We start from the raw sequence: 27749 nt of genomic DNA, 5'->3' as shown, positions 1-27749 counted from the left end.
AAACACCAACTGCCCCCTGTATATGGCCAAAATCCCCCTGAGAAACAATAACCGTCCGAATCGGGCTTTAGGCACATAGGCTTCTATAATTTATCCTGACTCCAATTATGTGTTTCTATCAGCAAACACTCAGAATAAAGTGAGATGAGCTGCTAATGATCCTGAATGTCTTGTTAATTGAGTGTTGATCGTCTGAGGCTCATCAGTATTAACAGCTGCTGAAAACACTCTTTATTTCATCTCAATAGTCCTGTTTTCACCTCATTTATTACGCTGATGTCTTCAATCAAAGGAGCTTTAAGTGGCAATTTACAGTAGATCTGGTGTCAATACTGAGGGTATTTATTTCAAATCTGTAGGCTATTTCTTACCATTATATGTATGTATATATGTATGTATATAAAGCTGTGAAAACAATCTGCAGTTAGTGATATTTTTATTTTTTATTTTGACGGATCAGCTCCTCACATCCTGAGATTCACCTTCAATGAAGCTCCGCCCCCAGAAAACATCATCATCAGTGAGGCTCCGCCCAGGGGAGCCAACCGGATTACATTAAGAATATATACCCTCGGTTTCACAAACAATGCTTAATCCTAGTCCTAGACTAAAATGTAAATCTTTGCTGTTTCAACTGAAAGAACCTTGCTCTGACTGATCTTAAAATATATCAGTGCCTTTGTTTTGTCTCAAAAAGCACACCAGTAATGTTTTTTCCTAAGCACGTTTATAAAAATTACTTAAATGTCCTAATTGAACTATGGCCTAATCCTGGTTTAGTCTAAACCCTGTCTGTGAAACCAGGCCATAGTGCTCTAATAAGATCTACAATTGATTATGGAAGCATTGTTTATTCTTCTGCGGCAGCATCGCAGATCAAAAGATCGAAAGAATACAGTATCAGGCGTATTAAGAATATGCTGTGTCTCCAGTAGCGGCGTTACAGGTGGAGATGGGAGAGATGCCTTTGGTAATCAGGTGGCAACAACTTAAAATGGTTTACTGGGTATCAGTAAAAGGACAGAAGAGTAGTCACCCTGTAAAAGAAATCCTTAAGAATTGTTGGGAGTATGAACATATAGCCAGTTTTGGGTGGGAGGCTAATGATGATGCAAAGAAGAGTGGAATCAAGGATTATGAAATTAGTCCAACAGTAGCCATATCAGCTATATCTCCCTGGTTTTTCCAGATGCCTTCAGTTAATTTGCAATTACTGAAAGAAATTAATAATCTTCAAAGAAGGATATCAAAAGATTTGTTGGTGAATCAGTATTTACATCAAGAGTATCAGAAATGTACTCAAATATATACTGATGGCTCAAAAGATCCGGAATCTGGGAATACAGCTGTAGTTATTCCAGAATTGGACGTTAAAATAAGTAAAGGAACATCTAACTTTGTATCTGTGTATTCCTCTGAATTGATTGCAATTCATCTGGCTCTTCAATGGGTAGAAGAGGCTCGTTTAAATAAAGCTGTTATCTGTTCTGACTCTTTATCGAGCCTCGTTAGTTTAAACAATGGAAAATCTTATTCAAGACAGGACATTCTAATAGAAATATTCCAAACTCTGTACAGAATTCACTGCTTGGGAGTTGAAGTATTCTTCTACGGATCCCTGCACATGTGGGGGTTGTGGGAAATGAGATAGCAGAAAGCTCTTAAGTGTTCTAGAATAAATGTTAATGTCCCATTGGGGAAATCTGAAATTAAGGGGTTAATTAAAAACATAGTAAAGAAAAGATGGCAAGTGATATGGACTCAGGAAGAAAAGGGAAGACATTTGTTTGAAATAAATAACGAAGTAGGAAGTATGAGATGTTTGTGGCAAAAGAAGGGATGACACAGTAATTTCACGCTCAGTATTGGGCACACTGCATTGAATCAATCACTTCTTATAATTGGCAAACACCATACAGGTTTGTGCAATATATGTTGTAACACTTCCCTTTCTTCCTTCTCAATTCAGCATACCAAATCCTTTGGAGCATAAATATCCAGCTGTATGAACACTCTCCCTTCTTCTAGGGCGGTGTAAAAACAAGCTTAAAGATATTTAGAATATTAAGGAGTCCTTTAGATTGAGCTAAAACCACAAGGTTTCTCAATCAGGATTCAGACATTTTTTGGAAGCCAAAGGGAACACAAGCACATGCTCCCTCCACCAAACGAATCTCCTTCTTCTCTCTATCAGCTACCTCTATATCCTGTATGCAAGCTCTCTAGAGCGCCCCCTAGTGCCCTGTAGAATTACTACAACCGCTATAGTCACACAGAAATAAGAAAATAAAACACAAGTAACTTGGGACATGTTACAATGTGGAAATCCAGAAACAGTCGAGCATGTTCTTCTCTACTGTTATGGTTATAATGAAGAAAGATCTCAGCTTATGGAGGAAATTAAGAAAGCAGGAATCAAAGAGTTAACATTAAAGAGCTTGCTAGATGGTAATTTAACAATAATTAAAGCGTTATTAGAGTATTTAAAAAAGACCAATTTAATTAGACGAATTTAATCGATGTAGTAATTTTAAGAAATGTAGGAATTAATCTTAGTAAGAAAAGGAGGTGTCCCCCCCCCCCCCCCCTCCTTCTCTCTGTGCGTGGTTTATTTATTTCCTTCTATTTCACTGCCTCACACTCCACTCCAGTAGATGGCGGAAATGCACCAAAGCTGGTTTGCCAACCGCCATTAAGTTCAAAGAAGAAGAAGAAGAAGCTCCGCCCACAGTAATTCAGTAATAAATGCTGGAATATTCCCATCAGTTTACGAGTGAAGACGGGCATCAGGAAGAGCTGAAATCTGATCAAAGACTGAGTTTATTAAAGAGGACAGAGAGAAGATGGGAGATCCAGCACCCTGCAGAATCAAACACACTGAAGATACTGAACAACTAACAGGTTGCTCTTTATTTTTCTCTCTTTATTAATAATGCTGATGGTTGTAACGCTTCAAGCAGGTTTAGATTTGCTGTAACAGGAAAGATCTTTAGAGCTCTGCAATAATACAGCGCTGCCATTTCCATTGCATATGAGAAACTTCAAACAGCAAACTTAACAAAAGTGTAAGAAAACAGTGCTACTAGTTTGAGTCAGCTCAGCACAAACACGTGCAAACATATCAGAGATCAGAACAGAACCAATGCTGATCTCATGACACTGTTACTGCTGCCAGATCCAGAGAGAAGCGTTCAGATTCTGCACAGAGTTCTCTTAGAAACGCTTTCAACAGCAACAGCATAAACAAACGTTACTGCGCATGCGCGCTTCTGTGGCCCTAACTTATGAGGCGTACATACATAACACACGTGCATATACACCTATAAATTACTCTCATATACATGTCTACTATTGGATGTTCAAAATACATATATGAAATAGGGTAATATCTATATAAAGTGGTTGCATATTGACATGAAAAATATTTAAGAACGTGTATTATAGCAGTAAATTTAAACTGGAGAAAGTTTTAAAGCGCTATATGTGCTCGATGGTTAAGGGACCGTCTGACAATTCCACCACCTGGGTTAAAACGTCCGATGTATTTTTTATTAAAATTACTTTTAAAATAACACATTGTCAAACTGTAAAGCTTATATTACCTATATAGTGATTTCCAGTGAGATTTTTTTTGCCAATGCATCCCTTGTACACAATTATTTAAATAATAAATGTAGCCTCAGTCCAATTTTTCATGTAAAATTCTTGTGTACTTTACATACAGTAAGGGAAATATTGGAAGTATTGTCTAAGGCGAGATATTGGCTATATTCCAATATATTCAGTCAGTTTGCCTACTAGGAAAATCTCCAGATGCCAGGACATTTTAAAACTCTGTGGCTTAATGCATAAAAACAATAAACCATGCTATACTGTACATAGTTATTTTAATAATGTGTATATGGGCGTCGGAACCATTGTATGTGTGTGGGACAGGACCCACCCACTTTTGAAGACCAATGATATTGGCCCCACCCACTTTTGAAGACCAATGTTCTTGGCCCCACCCACTTTTACATCACTAATTCAGCGAATATATCTATGTGCTTTTCAGAGCGCCAAAATTTTGCACATTTTATAAACGACTTTAAATTTATATGTAAAGCTCTTGGAAAAAACAAAAAAGCATTGAAAACATGTAATGCTCTGAAAGCACTGAAACGTATGTAATTTTCTTCCTTTCATTTTTTCTCTTTCTTTTTTCTTTCTCTCTTGCAGCTAATGTTAATTTGATTATGTGAATATTTAATATCTCTTGTTCTTGTGGCATTGAATCAATAATGCATAAAAAAAGAGAACTTTCCAGAGCGCCGTCAGTCAAATCCAGTCCACATGACATGAAGAATGCCCTAATAAATTAAACTCCATTTAGCTGCAGCCTTGAATTCCACACGGTTTCATTTTCAGCCAAAGGTGGACGTGAACTCTGGTCTCTCGTGTCAAAAACACTGTGGTACATGCTTTACCTCTTACACCTTTGGAAATGTGTAGATATATCTGTCTTTTGTAATGTTTTGACATTAATGGGCAGAGGTAGATAACCCGTGCCAACAAGGCGGCCTGTTTGCACTTCATGTAAATAGACACTCCGTTCATTAAAAGGCAAAAAGAAATTTTAATTTAATTAATAAAGAAATTACTATAAATAAAATGTGCCCGTGTATTAAAATCAACATAATTCGTAATAATAATACATGTATTGTTACTACAATTATAAAAATTGTATAAAAAAAAAAAAAGTATAAGAATTATACCAGGTACTATTAATATAAATTGTGTGTGCGTGTATTAAAATGAACATAATTCTTAATAGTAACACATAATTGTTACTATAATTAGAAAATACTGGCAGGGCTTCACACCTCTGAACTCCTTCATCACATAGAAGTCCTCCAGATAAAGCAGCTTCCCAATCCAGGGGTCATAGGTGAAGTAGTACATGGCAAAGCCAACTACTGTATAACCTGAAGAGGAAGTGATAGATGAGGATGGTTAGCAGGGTTAAAGAGAATGACTGCACTCTGATTCAGCAGCTGCGCATGACGCAGAACCAGATGCTAACACTTCAATCACAAAAAAAGGCACCAGACTACAGAAAACATACTCCAGTAATTGATTTTTTTCTGGGGGAGGACCCACCCACATTTATTTGCTTCCGACGCCCATAAACTAATGCATTAAGCCAGGGCTGCATTCAGCCCCGAAAAAACGGTGCAAAACGTTTCTTAAATGGAAACGGTGATGTGTTGAACACCCGGTTCTGATGACGCAAGTGTTGCAGCTACAGGAGCTGAGAAGATCACTCTTTCTTTTTGAAGAATTCTCAGAGCCTGATGAAATCGGTATAAATACGTGTTTAATACTGCAAAATACGCGCGATGTTACAGTCACTGCCGTCCAGAATAAATGAGAATATCCCAGTGGAGTGAAGGAATTTGTGTGATCCAATTATTGTGATCCAACATTTGCATTTCAGGATGAAAAGACAAACATTTCAGAAGAAGGATAATCCACTTCTTACCTCCGAGACTGTGTTATTATGATCTATATGACCTTATTATTTTTATTGTATTAGGCTTATCATTATTGCTGATTACTGTTGTTGTGCTATCATATTGTAATATTTACCATTATATAATTCACGAGTTCACACATATATTTAGCACGAGTTACGTAATGCGTATTTGGCGTGCTGTCCTGGGGAAGGGCTCTGAGCTCGGGAATGGCCCGAACCCAGAGTATCCCCCCGTGGTATGGTGAGAACTTAGTGATATTGGTGGAGAAGGGGTGGTGGAGGGACCGTCATGCTGATAGACCGTCAAATGAGTGGAGGTATGTCAGCTGTATTTACGTCCGTGAGTTTAGGGCGACCGGTCGGGGAGGGCTCGAACCGAAGCTCAACGGTGTGCTCATCACGTTGGGACGGGTGAGCCCTGCCCGCCGATGGAGGAGCAGCTGGTTAAGGCCCTGACTAGGAGGACCCGAGTTGCCTGCAGTGGGATAGTTCACGGAGTCGGCGTACGGGCTCTACTGGCTGTCAGCCCCTGCTAATCAGAGGACAGAGGGCGGTTGTCTGGCCGAGGGGGCCCATGAAGCCTCCGGCTTGAGCTCAATACTCCAACGGTCGGACAAGTGGGTCCCATCGGCTTGGCAGATAAAAAGAGTTTGGGTCGCCCGGCAAGGACGCTCTCGCAACATCCGACGGGAGATCAAGACTCACGACATCGAATGGATGAGCCTCACTTGCGGGTGGCAAGCATAGGAGCCCACCGGGAGACCAGCGTCAACGACTGACACGAGATCAAGACTACGATGTCAGACGGATAGCCTCGCCGACGAGTAGGGAGAAGAGAAAACCCGGAACTGGGAGGCCTCTCGCAACATCCGATGGGAGATTGAGACTCACAGAGCATCGAATGGGTAAGCCTCGCCAGGCGGGGGGAAAAGGTGTGAGGCTAGAAGAGACAGTTGGACGGTGTTCGGCAGGCGGACGAGACCCTTGAAAGCTAGGCCTCGTCGCCCGTCGGACGGAAAATTAGGTGGGTGGCCAAGACCGACGCTCTACGGGAGGCCAATACTCACTGAGTCTAACGGGTCGGTCTTGCTGACCGTAGGATGAAGCGGTAAGTTGTCTGGCTGTGATTCTCTCGCCGGCGTCTGACGGGAGATCAAGACTCACTGTGTCGAACAGGTAAATACGGCAAGGTAAAGTTTGGTCGGGACGCTTAGCCGACATCAAACTGGTGGGCTTGCTCACCCGTTTGATGGGCCAGCGGCGCTGACGTAGGAGGAAAAGGTGAGGTTGTCCAGCCGGGAGGCTTTCGCGACATCCGATAGGAGATCAATACTCACGAGTCGGATGGTTAAGCCTTCTTGACCGACCGGATGTGTGGCTTTCGACGAGGGTTTGATATTGTGGCGTGAGCGGACGGAAAATGAAAGTCTGTCTTGGCTGGGAGGCTCTCGTCGACACCCGATGGGGGCCCAATACTCACGGTGTCGGATGGGTAAGCCTGCTGAGCGTGGGACTTGAAAAGGTAAGGTTGTCTGGCCGGGATAGCTCTCACCGGCATCCGTCAGGAGATCTGGCTCACCGAGTCGGACAAGTGAAGACAGAAAGGTAGAGTTTGTGTGGTCGGGAGACCTCGCCGACATCTGTCTGGAGACTGGCACTCGCAGCATGGATGGGTAAGTCTCGCCGGCCGTAGTATGGAAAAGGTAAGCTTGTCTGGCTAGGGGGCTGTCGCCGACGTCTGACGGGAGCTCAATGCTCGCTGTGGTCAGATGGCTAGGCCTGTGACGGACAGGTTAAGACAGAAAGGTAAAGTTGGGTGGCCGGGAGGCACTTGCCGTCATCTGACTGGAGATGGAAGCTCGCAGCCTGGATGGGTAAGACTCTCCGGCCGCAGGGTGGAAAAGGTAAGTTGTCTGGCTGGGAGGCTCTGGCTGGTGTTCGACAAGATGTGAAGATTCACGGTGTCAGAAGGCAGAGCCTCGCCGAGTGTGAGACTTGAAAAGGTAAGTTAAAAAAAGGCTGGAAGGCTCGCACCAATTTTATTTTTATTTTTAATTTTTTTCTCTCCTCTATGAAATGGTCTCGCTATAGAGAACTCTTAGGTCTGAGATAGTGGGGTTGGTGTCCGGATCGAATTTAGAGGAGATGGTGAGCTCTGAGCATATCAGAAACCTGACAAAGGCTAAAATGAAAACGGCATCCGACGGGAGATCAATACTCATGCATTGGACAGATAAGCTTTGCTGGTAGTCGGACAGAAAAAGGCAAGGTTAGCTCAGCCGGGAGGCTCTTGCCGGCATCTGACAGGAGATCAATACTCGCTGTGTCGGACGGGTAAGCCTCGCCAAATGGATGGATATGGCTTGGAAGCTGAGGTGATGTCGACTTTTGCCAGCCAGGTGCTAAGACCCATGATTTATCATGGATTGCATGATCAATGTCCTACTATTGGGAGAGAATTCGTCGAGGGGAATTGAGGTGTTTGTGCCGAAACACGTAGTTATGCGGAGCTGACAAATCGTTTAGGTGTTTTTTTTTACCCCAGAATTTACTATCAGCCACTCCAATGGGCTGATGCTGAGACGGCGGTCAACGAAGAGCTGATCATGAACCCTCGTTTAATTTGCGCTGCTTAGGGGAAGCTGAACAGATTATTTCAGTGAAACGGCTGAACATAATGGAGAATTTGAAAAAAAAAAAAAATATTGATTTCCATATCCAATAGTTTGTTCAAGTTTAAGGTTATTTGTATAGCGCTTTTTACGATACAAATCATTGCAAAGCAGCTCTACAGGAAATTAAGTTTCCACAATATATTTGTATATTGCAGAACCTTAATATATTTAACTTATGGCAAAATTGGGTAATTCTGTATATTGTCATCCTCTGAGGGGTTGGCATTATCTTTTCTCAGGTGTTCAATCATCTCAGATTATATAAGGATGGGATCCAGACTGAAGCTTCTGTAATTCCTAGTTACCACTGGATGTTAATCCCGTGGTAGAAACAGAGAAACAAATAGAAGACTACAAGACTACAAAATGCATCACGTGAATGCTTGGCCAAAGAGATGCGTCCCCAATCCAGATCCAAACAGAGAGAATGCGTCCGAACCCCGAACGCCACCAGGAAGGCTACTCCAGAGCCCAGGAGCCAAACGTGAAAAATCTCCACCTCCCCCAGTGGACTCTGCCATCCTAGGCACCACCAAAAGTCCAGAGCCCTGCGACCCTAGGTAGCGGCCTGGACCCCATCGTGGTAGAAGACGAGCTAGGTAAAATAATTTACAACTGATGCTGCGTTTCTGTCGTAAAGAAATGGACAAATGTTAGAGATTAGGTGGACATTTGTATGGATGTTTTAGCCGAACGAGGATAAGATCGCACGGTGGCATATAGACCAGTGGTTCCCAACTCATCCCGGGGACCCCAAGCCACAGCAAGCTCCGCATGCCCCCCCCCCACTTGACACACCCGATCCAACTCATCAGCTCATTGATAGAGTCTGCAAGACTTGAAATGGGCGCAGCCCGTGAGAGAGACACACACAAAGACGCGCAGTGGCCGGGGGCCCCGAGAACCACCGATATAGACGATTGTCTAGCTATTGGAGCCCTCTGTAGGCTTTGGTGTAATGCGTATGTGCATGATATTGTTTAATACATTATATTAAGTTTAACAAAACCATATGTTACTTACTCTTGATACTTTATACAAATGATTATGGTCTATTGGGAAACTGATAGAAGCGTTAGAGAAAAAGGGGAGTATGAGAAAAAGATGTGTGGGTCTGTGTTGCAAGCGGACACAGCCTTGCGCTTGCGTCGCTTGCTGTGGCTGTAGGCCTCGCGCTAGTGTCTGCCACTGAATAAAGCCAGATTCGGACGGTAATTGTTTCTCATATGGACGTCTGTAAAGATTAATTTACATATCACCTCAGTGATAAAACTCATGGATTCGGACGGCGATTTATTCACAGTGGAGGAGTGAGTTCAGTGATCCTGCGAACGTGCTGCTCAAGTGGCCAGTCACATGATTGTGTGCTGTAAATAGAAATAATTTTTACAAATTTATTATTATTATGTAAAATATATCCTTATTCAGAGATGTGGAGATTTTTACGGAGGTGGTGAGAGAAAAACACAGGCGTCTTGGATTCGACGGCAATTAAATCAACTACCCCCTGTATATGGTGAAAATCACTTGCGTCCCCCTGAGAAACAATTACCGTCAGAATCGGGCTTAAGACGCCGGTGGAGGAGAACGTGTAGCTGGTTGAGCAGAGAGCAGCGGCCGTGTCTGCTGGAAAAAGACCGATCCTGGGGCCGGCAGATTGGCCGGAGGATCCGAAAAGATTCCCAGCATAGGTCTCGTGGTTTGGACGGGAGAAGCTGAGTCTGTGATGTAATGGCAAGAGGTGTGGACCGAATGCTGATAGACCGTCAAATGAGTGGAGGTATGTCAGCTGTATTTATGTCCGGGAGTTGATTGACTTGATTACGTACCACTTGTGTTTAATTAGGCTAAGCATCTGACATGCTCCTCCCGAACTTTGTTAATAAAACATCATTCAGAGGAGCATAGAAAAGTTTATGAAAGTGTCACTCCACAATACAATAGCAAAATATATAAATATAATATTTTTATGTTACATTAATCAGTGTCTGCACACCTTCCTAAGGAAAGGATATGGACCAGAAGACATTGCAATTACTATATATTTAGACAGACTTAAAGAAGATCCAGATCTATACTTCAGCATAAATATACTGATTTATTAATTAATGTGTAACGTTTTATTTTTTAAACAAATCATGAGCTCTAAAAGATTTTCAGAATTTTTACAACTCTTTTGTTTTAGACCATCTACAAATGTTAAATCTTAAAATAAAATATTAGGGTTAACACTGCATCTTTCTGGGGGACAAAATGCAGCGATTGATTATAGTTTATTTATATTTATTTTCAAAGCTTCAATGTACTGTTAAAAAACCTTTATTATTTTTTATTTAATTCTAATAAATAAGTTAACCAAAATGAATAATATTTTGCTTATAATTTCTGCACAGGAGAGACTTGGTGTTGTTTCCAAACAAAAGGAAATATATCGGTATCGGCATCGATATCGGCAAAAATTAGTTGAAAAATATCGGCATATCGAATATCGGCAGAATTCCAATATCGTGCATCCCTATATGTTACTATAAAACTCTTACGACAAACATATCTTCAATTGTTGAGCATACCGAGCTGAGGCGGACACATGTTAAATGACTTCACTTGTCCCTATAGTGCGATCTGTCTCTTTTTAATACCGCGTGGTTTATAAACCCGTTGATGCTGATTGAGCTGACATTTCTGACACAGCCACCAAACAAGAGAAACGTATCTCAAACCCTGTGGCACACCGTTTACAGGAAACATGTCGTTCAACCCGGAAACCGCAGCAAAACGTTGGGCTTGAATATGCCCCAGATTTTTTCTGTTGCTGATGGTACATTTAATAAGAGCGTAATATACAGGGCCGCTTCTGGCCAGATGGGTGCCCTAAGCAGGATTTTATTGTTGTGCCCCCCCCCCCTCAATTATGATCATCTGCATTCAGCCGCAAACATGAGGTGTGATTGGTCGCGGATGCATGAATGGTGCGTCACGCTAATTATTATTATTTTTTTGAGCAACTGGGATGGTGCCTTACACAAACTGTGGACTCTGCGTATACGGAGCAGCGGTACTGAGAATATATATTCATTTTCTAAGAATGAGATTTTGCACATTAATGCTGTTCATAAATGTTCATTTTAAATAAAATAAAATGTTTGATCAATGACCAAATTTTGTATAACATTCATGTACTTTAAAATGTTATATTAAGATTCATTTTAACGTGTAAATTTCTCTGCTTTTTACGAGATATTTTAAGTGAACCACCTTTACTTTTATTTTAGAGTTGACTGAAGAAAACAAAGAGAAAGAAGAATTGAGTGAAGTTGAGGAGAAAAATCATGTCAAAACTGGAGAGAACCCCTCGAGTTGCTTTCAAACCAAGCAGACAGATTTAAAGACGAGAAGAGCCAAGAAATCTTTCACCTGCACTCAGTGTGGAAAGAGTTTGACAAGCAAATATAATCTTGAGCTTCATATGAGAGTTCATTCTGGAGAGAAACCGTTCACTTGTGATCAGTGCGGGAAGAGTTTCTCACGATCAATAACCCTTAAGATACACATGAACATCCACACTGGAGAGAAACTGTACACATGTGATCAATGCGGAAAAACATTTTTGTGTGCTTCATACCTGAAGAGTCACCTGACAGTTCATACAAAGGAGAAACCACATTCATGTCATTTGTGTGGAAAGAGTTTTTCACGTCTACAAAATTTGAAAGAACATGATAAAATACACACTGGTGTGAGAGAGTACATGTGCTTTGAGTGTGAGAAGACTTTTACTACAGCAAAGAGTTTAAAACTGCATGAGAGGATCCACACTGGAGAGAAACCTTACAAGTGTTCACACTGTGACAAGAGATTCAGTCAGTCATCAAATCTGAAAACACACGAGAGGATCCACACTGGAGAGAAACCGTATCACTGCACTGCATGTGGGAAGTGTTTCAATGATTCATCTAATCTACGCAGACATATAATAAACAATCACAGTAAATAGATCCTCTTCAGATCCAGCACTTTCAGGTCTGATGCTGTGTCATCATCAAATCCTTATCAAACATAATTTATTCCAAGTGCGCTCTTCTATCTGGGGCATGAAAGATTGCCCCATTCGTGAATAACCATGATACGTCAACACCATCTTCCAATTTCAGAGGAAATTGTTTGAAATATTTAGATCATTTTATTCTCCTGAAGCAGGTTCTATTAGCATCTAGCATCAACAGAGAAAACAAAAGGACTACTACATGAACTCTTTGTTTTGTGAAAGAAATGCTAAATTTGTCAACCGCGTCAGATTTTCTGGTGACGGGCCAATGACAGAAGTCATCATATTTTTGTGGTTTAGGGGTATCATATGTGTTTTGAATATTATCTTTCATGCAGTGTGTCATGTAGCAGTATGCGAACACAAACTTTCTGCCGTTGTGAAAGACAATAACTTTGTCATGCACTATCAAAAAAAGAGTCGGCTCACAATCGCCTAAAGTTCTATACAATTTTGAATAAACGTTTTATAAACAACATACACTGTTTGTTGTATTTGTTTTAATACAGTAATTGATTGAATCAGTGTATTTGATCGTTAAAATGATTCAGGTTTTTCGTCACCACTGTCAGGTTAAGGCATTTCATTACTGAATTCAGAGATGTCATTGTCTAGCTCAGTTTAGTTTAAATAGTGTCTGTGAAATCAAATCAACGATAGTCACTAGAAATCAAGTTTTGAGCAAGCCAGAGGCGACCTCTGGATCCAGAACTCCATCGGTGACAGAATGGAGAAAAACCCTTGGGAGAAACCAGACTCAGGATATTAGTGTTTAATAAAAATTTAAATGTATTATATTTATATTTTATATTGTTGCAATTTCTAACAATAATAGTATAATGCAGTTAGGTATTTTATTATTTTTAGTTATTTTGTTTTATTTTTATTGTATTTAAGTCGAGGTCTTCACTGGGGATATGTCCCCGGGGCTCATCCAGGTGTCCGGTCTCCGATGACGATCAAGACATCATCTCCCGGCGCCGATCCACCATCTGATCCGGACACGGACTGAGAAACAGAATAAGAAAGAAACAGACTAATATTAGCGTAGATGCCATTCTTCTGATGATGTAACGAGTACATCATGTGTTATGGGAAGTGTTCCTGGTTCCGGTTGATCTAATTAATGCAGCCTAACAATCCTTTAACAGATTTGAATAATTGAAGTGTATTAGTGTGTTATGTGTAAACCAGGTTAAAGAAATGTGTCTTTAATCTAGATTTAAACGGACAGAGTGTGTCTGCCTCCTGAACAGTGTTAGGTAGATTGTTCCAGACTTTGGGTGCTAAATAGGAAAAGGATCTGCCGCCTGCAGTTGATTTTGATATTCTAGGTATTATCAAATGACCAGAGTTTTGAGAACGCAGCAGACGTGGAGGACTATAATGTGATAAGAGCTCACTCAAGTACTGAGGAGCTAAGCCATTCAGGGCTTTATAGGTAATTAACAAGATTTTAAAATCTATACGGTGTTTAATAGGGAGCCAGTGCAGTGTTGACAGAACCGGACTAATATGGTCATACTTCCTGGTTCTAGTAAGAACTCTAGCTGCTGTATTTTGGACCAGCTGTAGTTTGTTGATCAAGCGTGCAGAACAACCACCCAATAAAGCATTACAATAATCTAGCCTGGAGGTCATAAACGCATGAATTAGTATTTCTGCATTTGACATTGAGAGCATAGGTCGCAATTTAGATATGTTTTTGAGATGGAAAAACACAGTTTTACAGATGCTAGAAACATGGCTTTCAAATGAAAGATTGCTATCAAACAGCACACCTAGGTTCCTAACTGATGAAGAAGAATTGACAGAGCAGCCGTCAAGTGTTAGATAATGTTCTAGGTCTATATGTTCAGTCCTATATGTTCAGAAACCAAGCAAATGGCCTAATGGTTAGAGAGTTGGACTTGTAATCCAAAGGTTGTGGGTTTGAGTCTCGGTCCGGCAGGGATTGTAGGTGGGGGGGGTGAATGTCCAGCGCTCTCTCCACCCTCAATACCACGACTGAGGTGCCCTTGAGCAAGACACCGAACCCCCAACTGCTCCCCGGGCGCCGCAGCATAAATGCTGCCCACTGCTCCGGGTGTGTGTTCACTGCTGTGTGTGTGTGTGTTCACGGTGTGTGTGTGTGTGTGTGTTCACGGTGTGTGTGTGTGTGTGTGTTCACGGTGTGTGTGTGTGTGTGTTCACTGCTGTGTGTGTGTGTTCACTGCTGTGTGTGTGTGTGTGTGTGTGTGTGTGTGTGTGTGTGTGCGCACTTTGGATGGGTAAATGTAGAGCTCAAATTCTAAGTATGGGTCACCATACTTGGCAGTATGTATGTCACTTCACTTCACTTTTACTCAAAGACATTATCCACTCACGACGATTCCACCTGGCTCTCCGACATAACGCCAATATATGCCGATGGCGCCACCTAGTCCCCACCTCCTATAGAGGACTCGTACACACAAATTAATTGTAAAGAAAAAAGGAGCAACTAAACAACAAAAATACGAAAAATTAAATTACCTTAATGTAGAGCTTTATTTTCTTCTAAGATTAAGCATAGCTTAGTAACAGGTCTCTTAATGGTTGAAGTTTTAGTCTTGAGACTTACAGAACGTACTAGTCCTTTCTTATCTGGTTCAACTGTAAGTACTTTTCCCAGAATCCACGAACCTCGAGGAGCATTGGGGTCGACCACCACAACAACGTCTCCAGGTTTAAGGTGTTTTCTTATTTTTACCCATTTTTGCCGTTCTTGTAATACCATAAGGTATTCCTTTGTCCATCTATGCCAGAATAAGTCGGCCAAATATTGAACTTGTTTCCAACGCCGTCTGGCGTAAGAATCATTCCTGGAGGTAGAATAGGTTGCGATTTCAAGAGAAGGATGTGATTTGGAGTCGGTGGTTCTATGTCATGAGGATCAGAGGACGCAGTACAAAGTGCCCTGTTGTTTAGAAATGCCTCCACTTCACAAAAGATGGTTTGAAGACCTTCTTCATCAACACTCTGCTGATAGAGGATAGAGTTAAGTATTTGCCGTGCAGATCTGATTAATCGCTCCCAGACACCGCCGTGATGCGATGCAGCAGGAGGGTTAAAACGCCACTGAATTACATGTTTGAGCAGACTATCCTGAATCCGATCTTTATCTAAATCTGTGACCAGACTGCTCATGTGCATGCCTTAGCAAAAGTGTTGAAATGTGAGCATCTTTAGGCAGAATGATTTGATGTTTTGTTTCCTCTGGCATTGCTAATTAGCCGTCCACCAACTCTCAGGAGACCGTCATCAAGCATGGGATCCAGCCGATAAAGGGAACGTTTCCTTTGAACACTAGAAGATATAGTTTCCAATGTTGTCATTTCAGCTGGACATGATGTTCTTTGAGTATATATATAACAGCCTTTTCTGCATGAGCCACTTCTTCTACAGTTAGGCGCTGTGCTTTGAAAAGTTTCCGCTGGTAATGACCATGAGGACTGCCAATGTTTGATGCTGGCTCTTTTCTTTTCTTAACCATCAGTGCTAATATATTTCTCAATCTAAGATACCAGGCTACAGCTTTCAACAGCTTCATCCAATCTGAAAAAATAAGAGATCAGGTGACTTGTTGGCGTTTCTGTCTCTTTTAAAACATGAACATAGGTTACAGTTTCCCTTTTTACTTCCGGATCATCTTTTGACGAAAGGTAGGAAATCACTGACTCTTGTAACTAGAATATATCACTTTTTCCATTTAATGTAAGTGCCAACAATATCAATAAAGACAGCTCAGTGTTGATAAAGTTCTGTCCAATATGTAAAGTTAATCAATTATGAAATGAGTTCATATGGGCAATATAGCATTGTTTACGAGTATGAAGCCTTTGTAAAGGAACGGTTAGCACATTGCTTTATGAGGTAACAAGCTGTGCTGGATTAATATTCAGTGTTTGTCATGTGACAGCATGGGCTACTAGTCTGAAAACTTTATTGCTAATTGAATACTGTTTCACACACTATTCTTTAAATATTTAGATTTGAATCTTGTAGTCTTATTTTTAGTGTTTAATGTGGCACTAAAACGCCAGTTTCTACAGAAATATTGTGCAGCACAACTGTGTTCAACATTATAATAATCAGAAATGTTTGTTGAGCAGTAAATCAGTATATTATAATGATTTCTGAAGATCATGTGACACTGAAGACTGGAGTAATGATGCTGGAAATACAGCTGCAGATCACAGAAATACATTACACTTTAACACATATTCACACAGAAAACAGATGTTTTACATTATAATAATATTTCAGAATTTTTACAGTATTTTTGATCAAATTAATGCAGTCTTGGTGAGTGATTGTTTTTTTTTTAAATATTAAATTAATTACCAACCCCAAAATTCTGGACATTGTGTAAATAAATATATATTCTGTAAATGTACACAAACATAAGTGACCCTGGACCACAAACCAGTCATAAGGGTCACTTTACATAAAATAAATAAATTGATGTATTGATTTATGGTGTATGGTTTGTTATGATAGGACAATATTTGTCGGAGATACAACTATCTGAAAATCTGGAATCTGAGGGTGCAAAAAAATCTAAATATTGAGAAAATCTCCTTTAAAGTTGTTCAAATGAAGTTCTTAGCAATGCATATTACTAATCAAAAATGAAGTTTTGATATATTTACGGGAAGAAATTTACTAATCTAATATACTAATCTAATATATCCTAATGATTTTTGTCATAAAAGAGAAATGTATAATTTTGATCCATACAATGTATTGTTGTCTATTGCTACAAATATACCTGTGTTACTCATGACTGCTTCTGTGCTGCAGGGACAGAGATGAACATCTGTTAGCAGACTGAGAAACAGACGCTGTTGAAGTAACTAGTGTTGTAGTCGAGACCTAATCTGAGACCAAGACCAAACCAGCACTGCTCAAATTCATCTAAAGTATCCACATTTACTGCCTGAGAAATGCCTTATTTTTAATATTTAAATACAATAATAAGACCCTTACAGAGCTGCTACAAATCAAACCTCTACCCATCAAACTCATCTTTGCTCTGCAGTGGAGTGCATCTGAATCGGTACAATTACAAATGCACAAATAATGTTTTACAACAACAACAACAAATTATTATTAGATGCAATATCCTTTTTTAAACAGTTCTTGTGATATTGCTTAATTATATCATAATATAAAATTCCACATCTCATTCACTCAAGCACTTGTTTTGCAACAATATCTTTTTGATAAAGTATTTTTGACACAATCCCTCAATAGTTTTGGACCCGGCCTAACAGTATAAATCAGTATAAATCAGCATAAAACAGTATAAATCAGTATAAATCAGCATAAAACAGTATAAATCAGTGGTTCTCAGCCAGGGGCCGGGGCCCAATATGGGGTCTCAACAAACTTCCATGGGGGCCTCAAGGTGACAAAATTACTTAAAATAAGACAAAGCAACCATCAAAATGAACTAAAACAGGTAAAATTGTAAAAGATGTTATTTTTATAATGAATATACATCTTTCTAGTCATGCTAAGCTATCGAATATTTTGGGTGAGTGGAGCGGGGCCTTCAAATATTGCACTGAAGTCAAACATTTCCAGATCCACTGGTATAAATCTAGTTATTTATATTGGTTATTGATTGCATTTGAAGCAGGAAGTGTTACATTCAGTCACATTAATGATGGTTGCAAATAAATCAGACAATGTACCGGCAACTTCGTCTTGAAACTAAATCCCGAGTCCGGTTAGTCTGAGACCAAGACTAGGCCGAGTATAAATAAGACCGGTCTCGAGTACTACAGCACTACAAATAACGACTGGGTAATCAATGAAACACACGCAGACACGTTTCAGCATCAGTATATATATTTACAGTCCAGAAGCAGAAAATCACAACACACGTCAGAGGTCAGAGGTCAGGGGTCGTGTCCGTGGTAGAATCTGGACAGGAAGTCAGCGGGACGCTGGGTCTCGGTCTCGTGGAAGTAGCGCATGATGTGCGTCTTCTGCTTCCAGACGTTGATGGTCTCCTCCAGCTCCATCTTCCCCTGCAACACAGGAGCGAGCGGTCAGATCACAGACGCTCACACTAGCAGACGCTAGCACGCTAACACGCACCTTGATGACCAGCATGTCGATGACGCGCGGGTCGGTCACGTGCTTGTTCCTGTCGAACATCTCCCGCAGCTTGTCGTGGCCCTGCCGCGCCGTGATGTCCAGCTGGAACGTGTGCACTGCAGTAATAATAACAGTAATGACCTCTCTCTCTCTCTCCGTGTGTTCTGGCCGTTTATAACGATCATCAGACCATATTCAGCCGAGGGAGGTATTGTGCTCATATCCTAAACACTGTCCTGGACTCTAACATTTACAATATTGTCAGATTCATCTTTTATAACAAGTTTAAACTGGTTTTTACATTTTATAAAGCCATTTTTCCTAGAAGTGTCCATTATCTTTTAAGTCCTATTCTTATATTTAATCAGTGAATTGTTGTAATAAGGCATTTGGGCTGTTACCAAGCAAATTAAATCCGTATCAATAAAACTGATCTTTGTAACGCAGAGGAGTCTTTGTGATGAGCAGATTCAAAACAGCACACTCTCACACTACTCTTACTATTTGTGCAGGATCCAGTATGCATACTGTGTATAGTGCGCATGTTTTCAGTACGCATGGATTACAGGATGTTTGCTAGAAGCTAAATATAACTGAAGCCGGAGCAGAAGCGCACACGATCATAGAACTGCTCTATACTGCAGTATGCTGTAAGTGTTGGCACCCCCTTCTTTAAATAACAGACCCTTCTGTACACGTGTTTGGTGATGAGTTTTTGGCTCAAGGTCTGCAAGGAGTGTGTGTAAGTTAGTTTGTTGTTGTTTTCTCGTGTGTCTGACCTTGACTCGGTTCTCTCTCTGTCTGTGTGTCGTACCTGTGCTAGGCACTTCTCGATACCAGGCCCGGTAGAGCTCGCGGGCCCTGCGCCTGGCTTCACTCAGGTCGCGGCTGAAGATCGGTTTAACGACTTTAACGGCGGCGGCTCCGGAGCGAGTCGCTGCGCTGGACGCCATCATTAAACTCCGCCGCTGCTCTGCGCATGCGCGACTCCGCTGCGCCTCAAAGCCGACGCACCGCCGCCTCCTTCCGGTGCGGAGCGGTACTGCGCAGTCAAAACATCCGGAGCAGTCTGTAGCGGGCATTTCCATCATTTAATCGACAATTTACTGTGCTAATTTTATAATTAGCATGTCACATTTACCTTTTCATGCAGGTTTACAATAATCACATCTGACCGAATAATAATAATAAAAAAGCAGGAAGTTTATTCGTCATGTATGTGTTTCTATATCAGAAGCGTGTATTACCGCACGATGATCGCTGAAGCACGAGGAACTGGAGGGATCGAGTAATAAACACACATTTCGATATGTATTATATATTATACAAAATATTCATTTGATATGAAGAAGAGATGATTGAATATAAAACACTAAACATGTTCGATCAATGCCTGTCAGTCAGGGGCCCGGGGCCCACCGAAGGCCCCAGCACGACTTAAAACAGCTTAAAATAACACAAAACATGAAAAAGAAAGAAGGTATTTCTTATTTTAACACATTTTTTGTCCATATCTGATCTTTAATGGAAAACCTATGATGCGATGTTCTGGATAATGAGTGGAATCGAGTCAAAAACAGCCGTTCAGACTTAGATACAAATCCACTCAGATGATGGTAAACACGCTGTAAATGAAGTCTTTATCACTCGTTAGTTAATCACTGCCACATTAACTCATCTCTGCCAGTTATTAACACACAACTGACCCGTTCTGGTTTAGTTTCGATGGCAAACAGTCAATCTACCACGACTCTGAACGATTCACTTCTGATTATTCATGACTTCAGTTCAGCTTTGTGGAGACAAAACATGATACAAACGTAAAGAACAATCAGCCAAGAGTCCAGAGACCAAAGAACCCATGTTTTATTAGTCCTAGTATGATATGTTTACATAAGCGTTAAACTCTAAAATTAAATATGACAAGAAACGCAAACATCTTTTAAAAAACACTGGCTCATTAAAGCAAAGCTCTGTTTTTGTGGCACAAAGGCAGTCGCTCACACACACACACACACACTCTTTCTCTCACAAACAGGAGCAGGAGGCACATAATCAGATATTAGTTTGGCAGATAAACCCAGTGAGACTCTGATTATTCATACGTGTGTGTGTGTGTGAGACGTTCCAGTTCTGTTCCCAGGAGTCAAACACACAGAGAGATGTGAGAAAGTGCAGAAGCATTTGTTCCAGTGTGCCGCAGCTGATTGGCCAGTGGGAACGGCTGCAGCTGATTGGGCAGAAATGAAGGCACGTGTGTGAGGCTCCTCCCTTCAGGAGGCGTGTGTGTGTGCGCGAGTGTGTGTGTTGTCGGTCTGCTGTCCATCGTGCAGCGCGCTCAGTGCCAGTCTCAGGTGTTCTCTCAGCGTCTCGGCCTCGCGCTCGCTGCGGCTCTTCATCACGCTCAGCTCCTCACACACCTCACGGTAACGCTCGCACACGCTGCTCTTCTCCTGACACACACCAGAGAAACATGTTACACACACGAGAGAAACAGACACGTTACACAGGGAAACACACACACACCAGAGAAACACGTTACACACACGAGAGAAACAGACACGTTACACAGGGAAACACACATACAAGAGAAACATAACAGAAACGCACGTATTACACACAGACACCAATAGAAATGCTCCACGCACACCGGAAACATGCATTACACACAGGAAACACGTTACACAGAGACACCCACATGGACACAAACACACAGGAAACACGTTACACTCGGGAAATGAGTTACACAAGACATTCATGCATTACACAAAGACAGACACTGCGTTACACACAGACACATGCAAGAAACACGTGTTACACACAGGGTGTTACAACGTGTTACACAGACACAGAAAACACCTGTTACACATGGTAAACACGTTACAAATGGACACAAGAACAGGAAACATGTTACACATGGGAAACATACCGACACACTGTTACACACAGACAGTGGCGGTTCTACACGGAGGCCTAGGGAGGCCCGTGCCTCTGTAGACATGTCCCTGGCCACCCCTGTGGCCCCCCCATGCTGACCAAATAAAAAAAATATGAATTTATTATGATTTAACACACGAGCGCCAAAAGCGGAACTAATGCGACGCAACGTTCTACACGGGTAAATTAGAGCGGCGCACCCAAACACTGTAGTCTGCGGTGCTGCTCGGTGAATGAGAGCTCAGCAACAACTACAACTACTCTTGGAGAGAGGAGCTACGATTAATTTCTCCTGTTGCAAGAGTCGAAGGTAAGCAAAACAATTTCATCTCATGAGTGACTTGTTGTTCTTGCACATATCAGTGTGAGGAACAAAAGTAACACGGCTAATGAAATCAAGTTTGTAAATGGTTGGTCTCGAGATGTTTAAAAACTTGGTAACACTTTTACATTTGTTACTGTATTTGTTAATCTTTGTTAACGTTAGTTAATATAAATACAGCTGTTCATTGTTAGTTCACAGTGCATGAACTAATGTTAACAAGATTTTAATAAAGTATTAGTAAATGTTGAAATTAACATTAACAAAGATTAATAAATGCTGTATATGTGCAGTTCATTATTAGATCATGTTAACTAATGTATTTAACTAATGTTAACTAACGAACCTTATTGTAAAGTGTTACCAAAAACTTCATAGAAAATAAGAAAATCATATCTAAGCAAACTCTTCGAAGCAGAAGCGAATATCCAAATGTCCGTATCCTTGCTAGGTCTACACAATGTTGTGATGTTATCCACGTAACTTCATCCGTCTTGGCTGTTGCATTGCGATAACAAATAGATTTGTAGGGAGGGATGGTTAGAAAACAAAAGGTAATGCATACCCCTAAATTTCTTCTTCTTCTAATAGTTATCATGAAACGAGGAAGGGACATACGAGGAAGCATCCTTTTTTGCCCCAGTAAACAAAAAAGGGAGAGAAACAAATCAAAGTATTGAGAGAGTTGAGGAGCAGGAAGAGGGAGAGCCAGAGGAGTCAGTGGAGGTTGGAGAGAGGGCATGTGATGAAAGTGAGGGAAATTCCAGAGGGTGAGGAGCATGAACAAGAGTGTGAGGAGGAAGAAAACATACAGGGACAGAGAGAGGAACAGCCAGAGGGACAGAAAGTGGATCCATGTGGATCAAGCACTGCACCATCAGGTTTATGATGAAGAAGGTTCTTACTATTTGCAAAGCAGTGCAATTATAATTTAATTGTAGGCCTGCTGTGTGTCCTTAAAATGGTGCTTTCTGCTGTAAATTCTTTTTTATGTCAATATGGCTCTGTTTCTTTTTTTAAGTAAATACTTGGCCTACATTTTGAAATACATGCAGATATACATGCATAAGTAATTAAATGTTGTAGTTGTGCCCTGTTTACTGTACATCTTTCTACAGATATCAGCAAGTCCAAGAATGATGTACCAGTACAGCCCAACTTTAATATATTCCCAGCCACTTTGATGGGGGACAGAAGACGGACCATCAGGCCAAACTGGTATAATCTTCATCCATGGCTTGAGTATTCTGTCATGATGGACTCTACATATTGCTATGCATGTAGACATTTTAGCACACCAAATGCCCCAGACACTGTTTTTGTTTCAACACCTGGTTTTAGAAACTAGAAACTTTAAGTGTGGACTCAACTGTCCAGAGTAGTGGGGCTTCCATAAATAGGAAATGGCACATTGTTGTACCCTGGAGTTTTGTTCACATTGAATTGACACACTGTATTTGTACCCTGTACTGTATTTTTCATTTTTTATGGCCCTACCTCTTTTGCACCTGCACTCACTCTTGTACAAAATAAATGTTTGTAGGATTTTAAAGTAAAATAAAGTTTATAATCTTTAAATATAATTTGTTGCCATTTTTTATGTGCCCCTCTGGTTAAACACTGGCCCCTCCTTGGCCCCCCTAGTAAAATATGTCTAGAACCGCCACTGCACACAGACGTTATATGAAACAATTTATAGATGGCAAACTTGCATTACATACACAAAATATATTACACAGGGGAAACGTGTTAGATATGGTCACAGACGTTACACACACACACACAGGCGTGTTACCGTGGTGAGGAAGTGCAGCTGGTTGCGGAGGCTGCTGAGCTGCTTCTGTAAGTACTGCAGTTCGTTCTCTCTCACACGCAGCAGCACCTGCCACACACACACACACACACACACACAATCAACACAGAGATGAAAAACAACACAGCAGGCGTCTGATTTCAAGTGACTTCAGAATATCCCTGAACTGATCAGGAGCAGCCAGGAGGATGATACGTCACTTCCTGTCCTTCATGAACATCTGATCCGTTACATAATCAACAAATCATTGCTGAGGAACATGTATAATCGGTGTTCTCTTATTCACTTGTAGTGCTTGTTTTGTGTTTTTGACAGCGCTCGGCTAATAGGGCTGGTTACTGACAGATTTCACAGATACATTTGATTCAGAATCACAAGCTCTTGATTCAGTTTGATACTGATCTGTCTGGATATGTGCGACATGTGACAGAAACACATTATAGCGAGTGATAGAGAGTCACTGCATCACCTGTGTCTCACACCATGACCTCTCAGTGCTGTCAGTCCCTCCGTCTGACCCTTGACCTGTGACCAGAGACCGAATGACCTTCACCTCCTCCGACAGACGCGCCTGGAGGTCCTACACACACACACACACACACACACACACATTAATACTCAGAGATGCAAACAGGTAAAGCCCGGTACACACCAAGCCGACACCGACGAACTAGTGTCGACGAAAGCAGACTGCGGGGTCGGCTCACGTCGGCAGAGACTGGGTCCAAAGTTGCCCTGACACACCAAGCCGACGCTCAAGTAGCACGTCCATTCTGCGCCTTTCTCACGCACTGGTTCGCCAGCTGAACAGCCAATCAGAATGATCAGATGGCCCAACTCATGATTGAATACATTTGTTGTAAAAGATGAAGTGCTATTCAAGATATTGAAGACAATATTGGCTGATTAGACAGCAATGATGACCTAAAATGCTAAATGTTTGCCCTCTCTCTCTTCACCATTCCCAGTTAAAGACACTGAATCTGTTACACATGCATTAGTTACATCATGTCTTGATTACTGTAATGGACTCTTCATTGGTTTACCTGCTAGCTCCATTTCCAGATTACAAGTTTTGTATCTGTTGTGCTTGACTCTTTTCTGCTATATGTTCCCCTGTCTATATAATGCTCTTTTATGTTTCTGATTCTGATTTTACGTTGTTTGTCATTGTCTACCCTTTCAGTGTTTATTATTTTCTTGTTGAACGTACATTGTAAAGCGTCCTTGAGCCCTGGAAAGGTGCTATATAAATAAAACTTATTACTTAAATAGACTTATTATTGGTAAAAATAGGAACAGGTAGCAGCAGTATAGCTCACCAAGTGCAACCATTTGACCTCATCTGAATAATGGCACCCCCCAGAGTCCAAAATATGTATAAAACAATTGTGAATTTATCAAATAACACAAATCTTTCATGTGCAGTGCGTTTAGGGCTTTAATACGCGGGTTGCTTTTAAGCTTCTGTGTGCTCTGACTGAAGGTTTTGTTGGTGTTTGGAGGTTTTTATGCAGTACCTGGTTGTCTCTCTTCAGTTGCTCCATCTGTGTGTCTTTCTGGCTCATGAGTCGCTCCGTATCCAGACTGTGCTTCTGCGCTCGCTTCAGCTCCACACACTTCTGAGAGTATCGTTCTGACAGAGACGCCAGCTCCCTCCGCAAGGACGCCAGCTCTGCCCTGCACTCACACACACACAGAGAGATGAGCTCCAGACGCCACTCATGCAGCACACATGTGTGAGTTATAATGTGTGTGTACTCACTGTTGCTGTTTGTCAGGTGTGTGCGAGTCTGTCCCATGAGTCTCTCTGAGTTGTGTCGTGTTCTCCAGCTCCTTTCTGTGTGCTTTCTGTAGCGCCTCCATCACTGACAACACAAAAACACTGTCACACACACACGTACATCACTGGAGCACTACGGCTAACACTGATCACCACAGAACTGAACACACACTGGAGGAGTCCAGCAGCAAACACTCTCGTATTCATGCAAACATTAGGACCCTATGATTTCTGTGGACGGAATCCAGTCATAAAGATAGAATTTACTGTATAATGCGGAATGTCACTGAATTTCACCAAATTTTGAACTAATAAATCAAAAAAGTCAGTACACTTAAATACACACAATATGGACTAGGGTCTGTAAATATTAAGCTGCAAAAATACTGTTTAAATATGAACGAATGATGCAGAATCACGGTTTCATTTACTACAAACATGCTGAAGTGTGCTTGACGCTTGTGTTTTTAGTCTCTGTTGTTTCACTAGTGAAGACATCAATACATGAACATCTCCAGAACTGCTCTCAGAGTCACTTCATGAGCATTTGACCCTTTCATTTGAGAAAAACTATCCTCATATCTCACATACAAACAGAAACCCGTCAAAATAAAAGTGCGGTTTAACTTGAAGAAACTGTGACAGAAATATATTACTTATTGTAGGGCTAATGATAGCTACTGAATTATTATTAAAACATTATTTTTAAAGGAATATTTACCAGAGAAGTGATTTACCAGAATGTATTGACCAGAAAAATGTAAACACAGAACAGTATTTATGAAGAGAAATGCATAAGTAAGTAAATAACAGGCTAGTAACAATTTTTTATAAAATCACTTATCCAGAGAAAATTTCATGAACCTATTAAAATACAGAACATTGGTAACAGAAATTGGTAAAAATAACTGAATTTGAGGGGAAATAATATGTATTTCATAGGGCTTTAATTTCTAAATTGCTGGTAAATTGTGTGCGTTTCATGATTTCAATTAACTAGACATGCTTTTTGATTGTTTACATTTAAGCATAAGAACAGAGTCTAGAAAAACTAAAACGGGGAAAAAACGGAATCCAGAAAATGAAAATGTGCAGACAGTGAAGCTCCGCCCACTATAGAGCGTGCTCTGCAGTGATTGGTCATTACCACGTGCGGTGGCGTCGCTCTCCTCCTTTAGCAGCGCGTCTCGTTCCCGCTCTAGTGCACTGATATGCTGTGAATGCTGCTTCTCCAGCTCCTCCAGCACCTCCCTGTGTGTGCGCTCCATCTGCTGCAGCACCGCCCCACAGCCTGACTCCGCCCCACAGTGCCCCGCCCCCCTCCCCGGTCCCGCCCCTAGCTCTGCCAGCTGCTGCCTCAGAGACGCCACCTGCAGGAGAGAGAGGACAGGCGGAGGTAAAGCCTTCTGCAGGAGGTGCAGGTGCACTGGACAGGAAGTGTGAAACACGATCATGCACACACACACACACACACACACAGAGAGAAGCACAAATGACTGTGAATAAAGTCTTTCTAAAGCTCATACAGTCATTTGTGCAGGCGATTGTTAATCCTTATAACGCACAAGCCTGTTTTCTGGGAACACAAGCTTACGAAATAGTCATTACTTAATAGCTTTAACCAAATCTGATCTAATCTGATAAAACCTTGTGAATGTGTAAACATTTGGACATTTAGCATTTTACCATGTTTTCACCATGTGTTTACCACACTTACAACTTGTTTAATAAAAAAGCCTGGAAATTCTTTGAAATTTTTACTATACAACTATATCTAAACCAATGTGATGCAACAAAAATTATTTTAATCATAATCATATTTCAATATCATTTATGATATATATCTGAATATATCATACAATTCATAAAATAATATGAATATAATATGACAATTACCAGAATTTAATGAATTCCTTTGAACTAATGTGGATCAAAAACAGCCCAAATTTATATGAAAACTACATATCTGATTTCAACATATCTATTACTCTGGAATGTTTTCAAACTAAATTGCACATATTTTACAATTATGAAGAAAGTTCTGTTTTGCATGCTGCAATTAAAAAAAATTATGTGAGGAAAAAAGGCTAAAAATATATAATAATAAATATTTTACACATGGACAAACACGGGAATACATATTTTTTTCCCGAATATTGGCATAATGTCATGTGAATAATGTATTTTAAAAGCCTTTATGTATTTTCAAAGTTTGGTTCCCACCAAAAAGGTGTTTCTTAATTTTTCAGAATCTTCAGTTCAGAAATGTGTTATATAAGGGTTAACCAGTCTCTCTGTGTTCTATTCAGTTCTCATAAAGTCATTCATGAGAGCAGATAGACTTTATTCACGCACTACCTCCCTCTCCAGCGCCTGATTGGCTGACAGGCCCGACCGCGAGCCCATTGGTGGGAGTGACCTCGTCTCTTTGAGTGGCAGCCGCTCGAACTCCGCCCACTTCTTCTCAATCTCCTCCTCTATTCGTTTCTGTTCCGACTGCTGGCCCGCCCCCTTCCGCGAAAGCACCGCT

At 41.0% G+C, this 27749-nt stretch overlaps 2 protein-coding genes across 3 annotated transcripts in view; both read right to left on the bottom strand.

Annotated features, from left to right (window-relative positions):
- Window positions 1-15620: 15620 nt before the first annotated feature.
- Window positions 15621-19354, bottom strand: LOC306857239 (NADH dehydrogenase [ubiquinone] 1 alpha subcomplex subunit 6-like). The gene is made up of 3 exons (XM_079397068.1): window positions 19179-19354; window positions 18365-18480; window positions 15621-18294 (listed from the first exon to the last, which is right to left on the bottom strand). The coding sequence occupies exons 1-3, from the start codon at window positions 19318-19320 to the stop codon at window positions 18163-18165; spliced, it is 390 nt and encodes a 129-aa protein (XP_079253194.1). The 5' UTR covers window positions 19321-19354; the 3' UTR covers window positions 15621-18162.
- Window positions 19355-20207: 853 nt separating this feature from the next.
- The window catches only part of LOC306857198 (TRIO and F-actin-binding protein-like), a 16122-nt gene continuing 8580 nt past the window's right edge, over window positions 20208-27749 (bottom strand). For both annotated transcript variants that reach the window (XM_079396998.1, XM_079396999.1), the window contains 7 exons: window positions 27578-27749; window positions 26367-26589; window positions 25202-25304; window positions 24957-25116; window positions 23906-24016; window positions 23419-23505; window positions 20208-20817 (listed from right to left, as the gene is read on the bottom strand). The exon at window positions 27578-27749 is cut by the window's right edge and continues 246 nt beyond it. In XM_079396998.1, coding sequence (XP_079253124.1) covers window positions 20638-20817; window positions 23419-23505; window positions 23906-24016; window positions 24957-25116; window positions 25202-25304; window positions 26367-26589; window positions 27578-27749 — 1036 coding nt within the window. In that variant the 3' untranslated portion in view covers window positions 20208-20637. The remainder of the gene's footprint in view (window positions 20818-23418; window positions 23506-23905; window positions 24017-24956; window positions 25117-25201; window positions 25305-26366; window positions 26590-27577) is intronic.

This window comes from Barbus barbus, assembly GCF_936440315.1.
Source record: "Barbus barbus genome assembly, chromosome: 3".
Taxonomy (NCBI): domain Eukaryota; kingdom Metazoa; phylum Chordata; class Actinopteri; order Cypriniformes; family Cyprinidae; genus Barbus; species Barbus barbus.
This window is presented reverse-complemented; position numbering and strand designations above follow the sequence as displayed.

What these genes read in the sequence shown, in the direction of transcription:
- LOC306857239 (XM_079397068.1), bottom strand. Translation starts at nt 19,320, where the DNA reads ATGATGGCGTCCAGCGCAGCGACTCGCTCCGGAGCCGCCGCCGTTAAA. An exon ending in TCGAGAAGTGCCTAGCACAG is followed by an intron (nt 18,481 to 19,178) that starts GTACGACACACA and finishes TTATTACTGCAG; the next exon opens with TGCACACGTTCCAGCTGGAC. An exon ending in TCGACATGCTGGTCATCAAG is followed by an intron (nt 18,295 to 18,364) that starts GTGCGTGTTAGC and finishes CCTGTGTTGCAG; the next exon opens with GGGAAGATGGAGCTGGAGGA.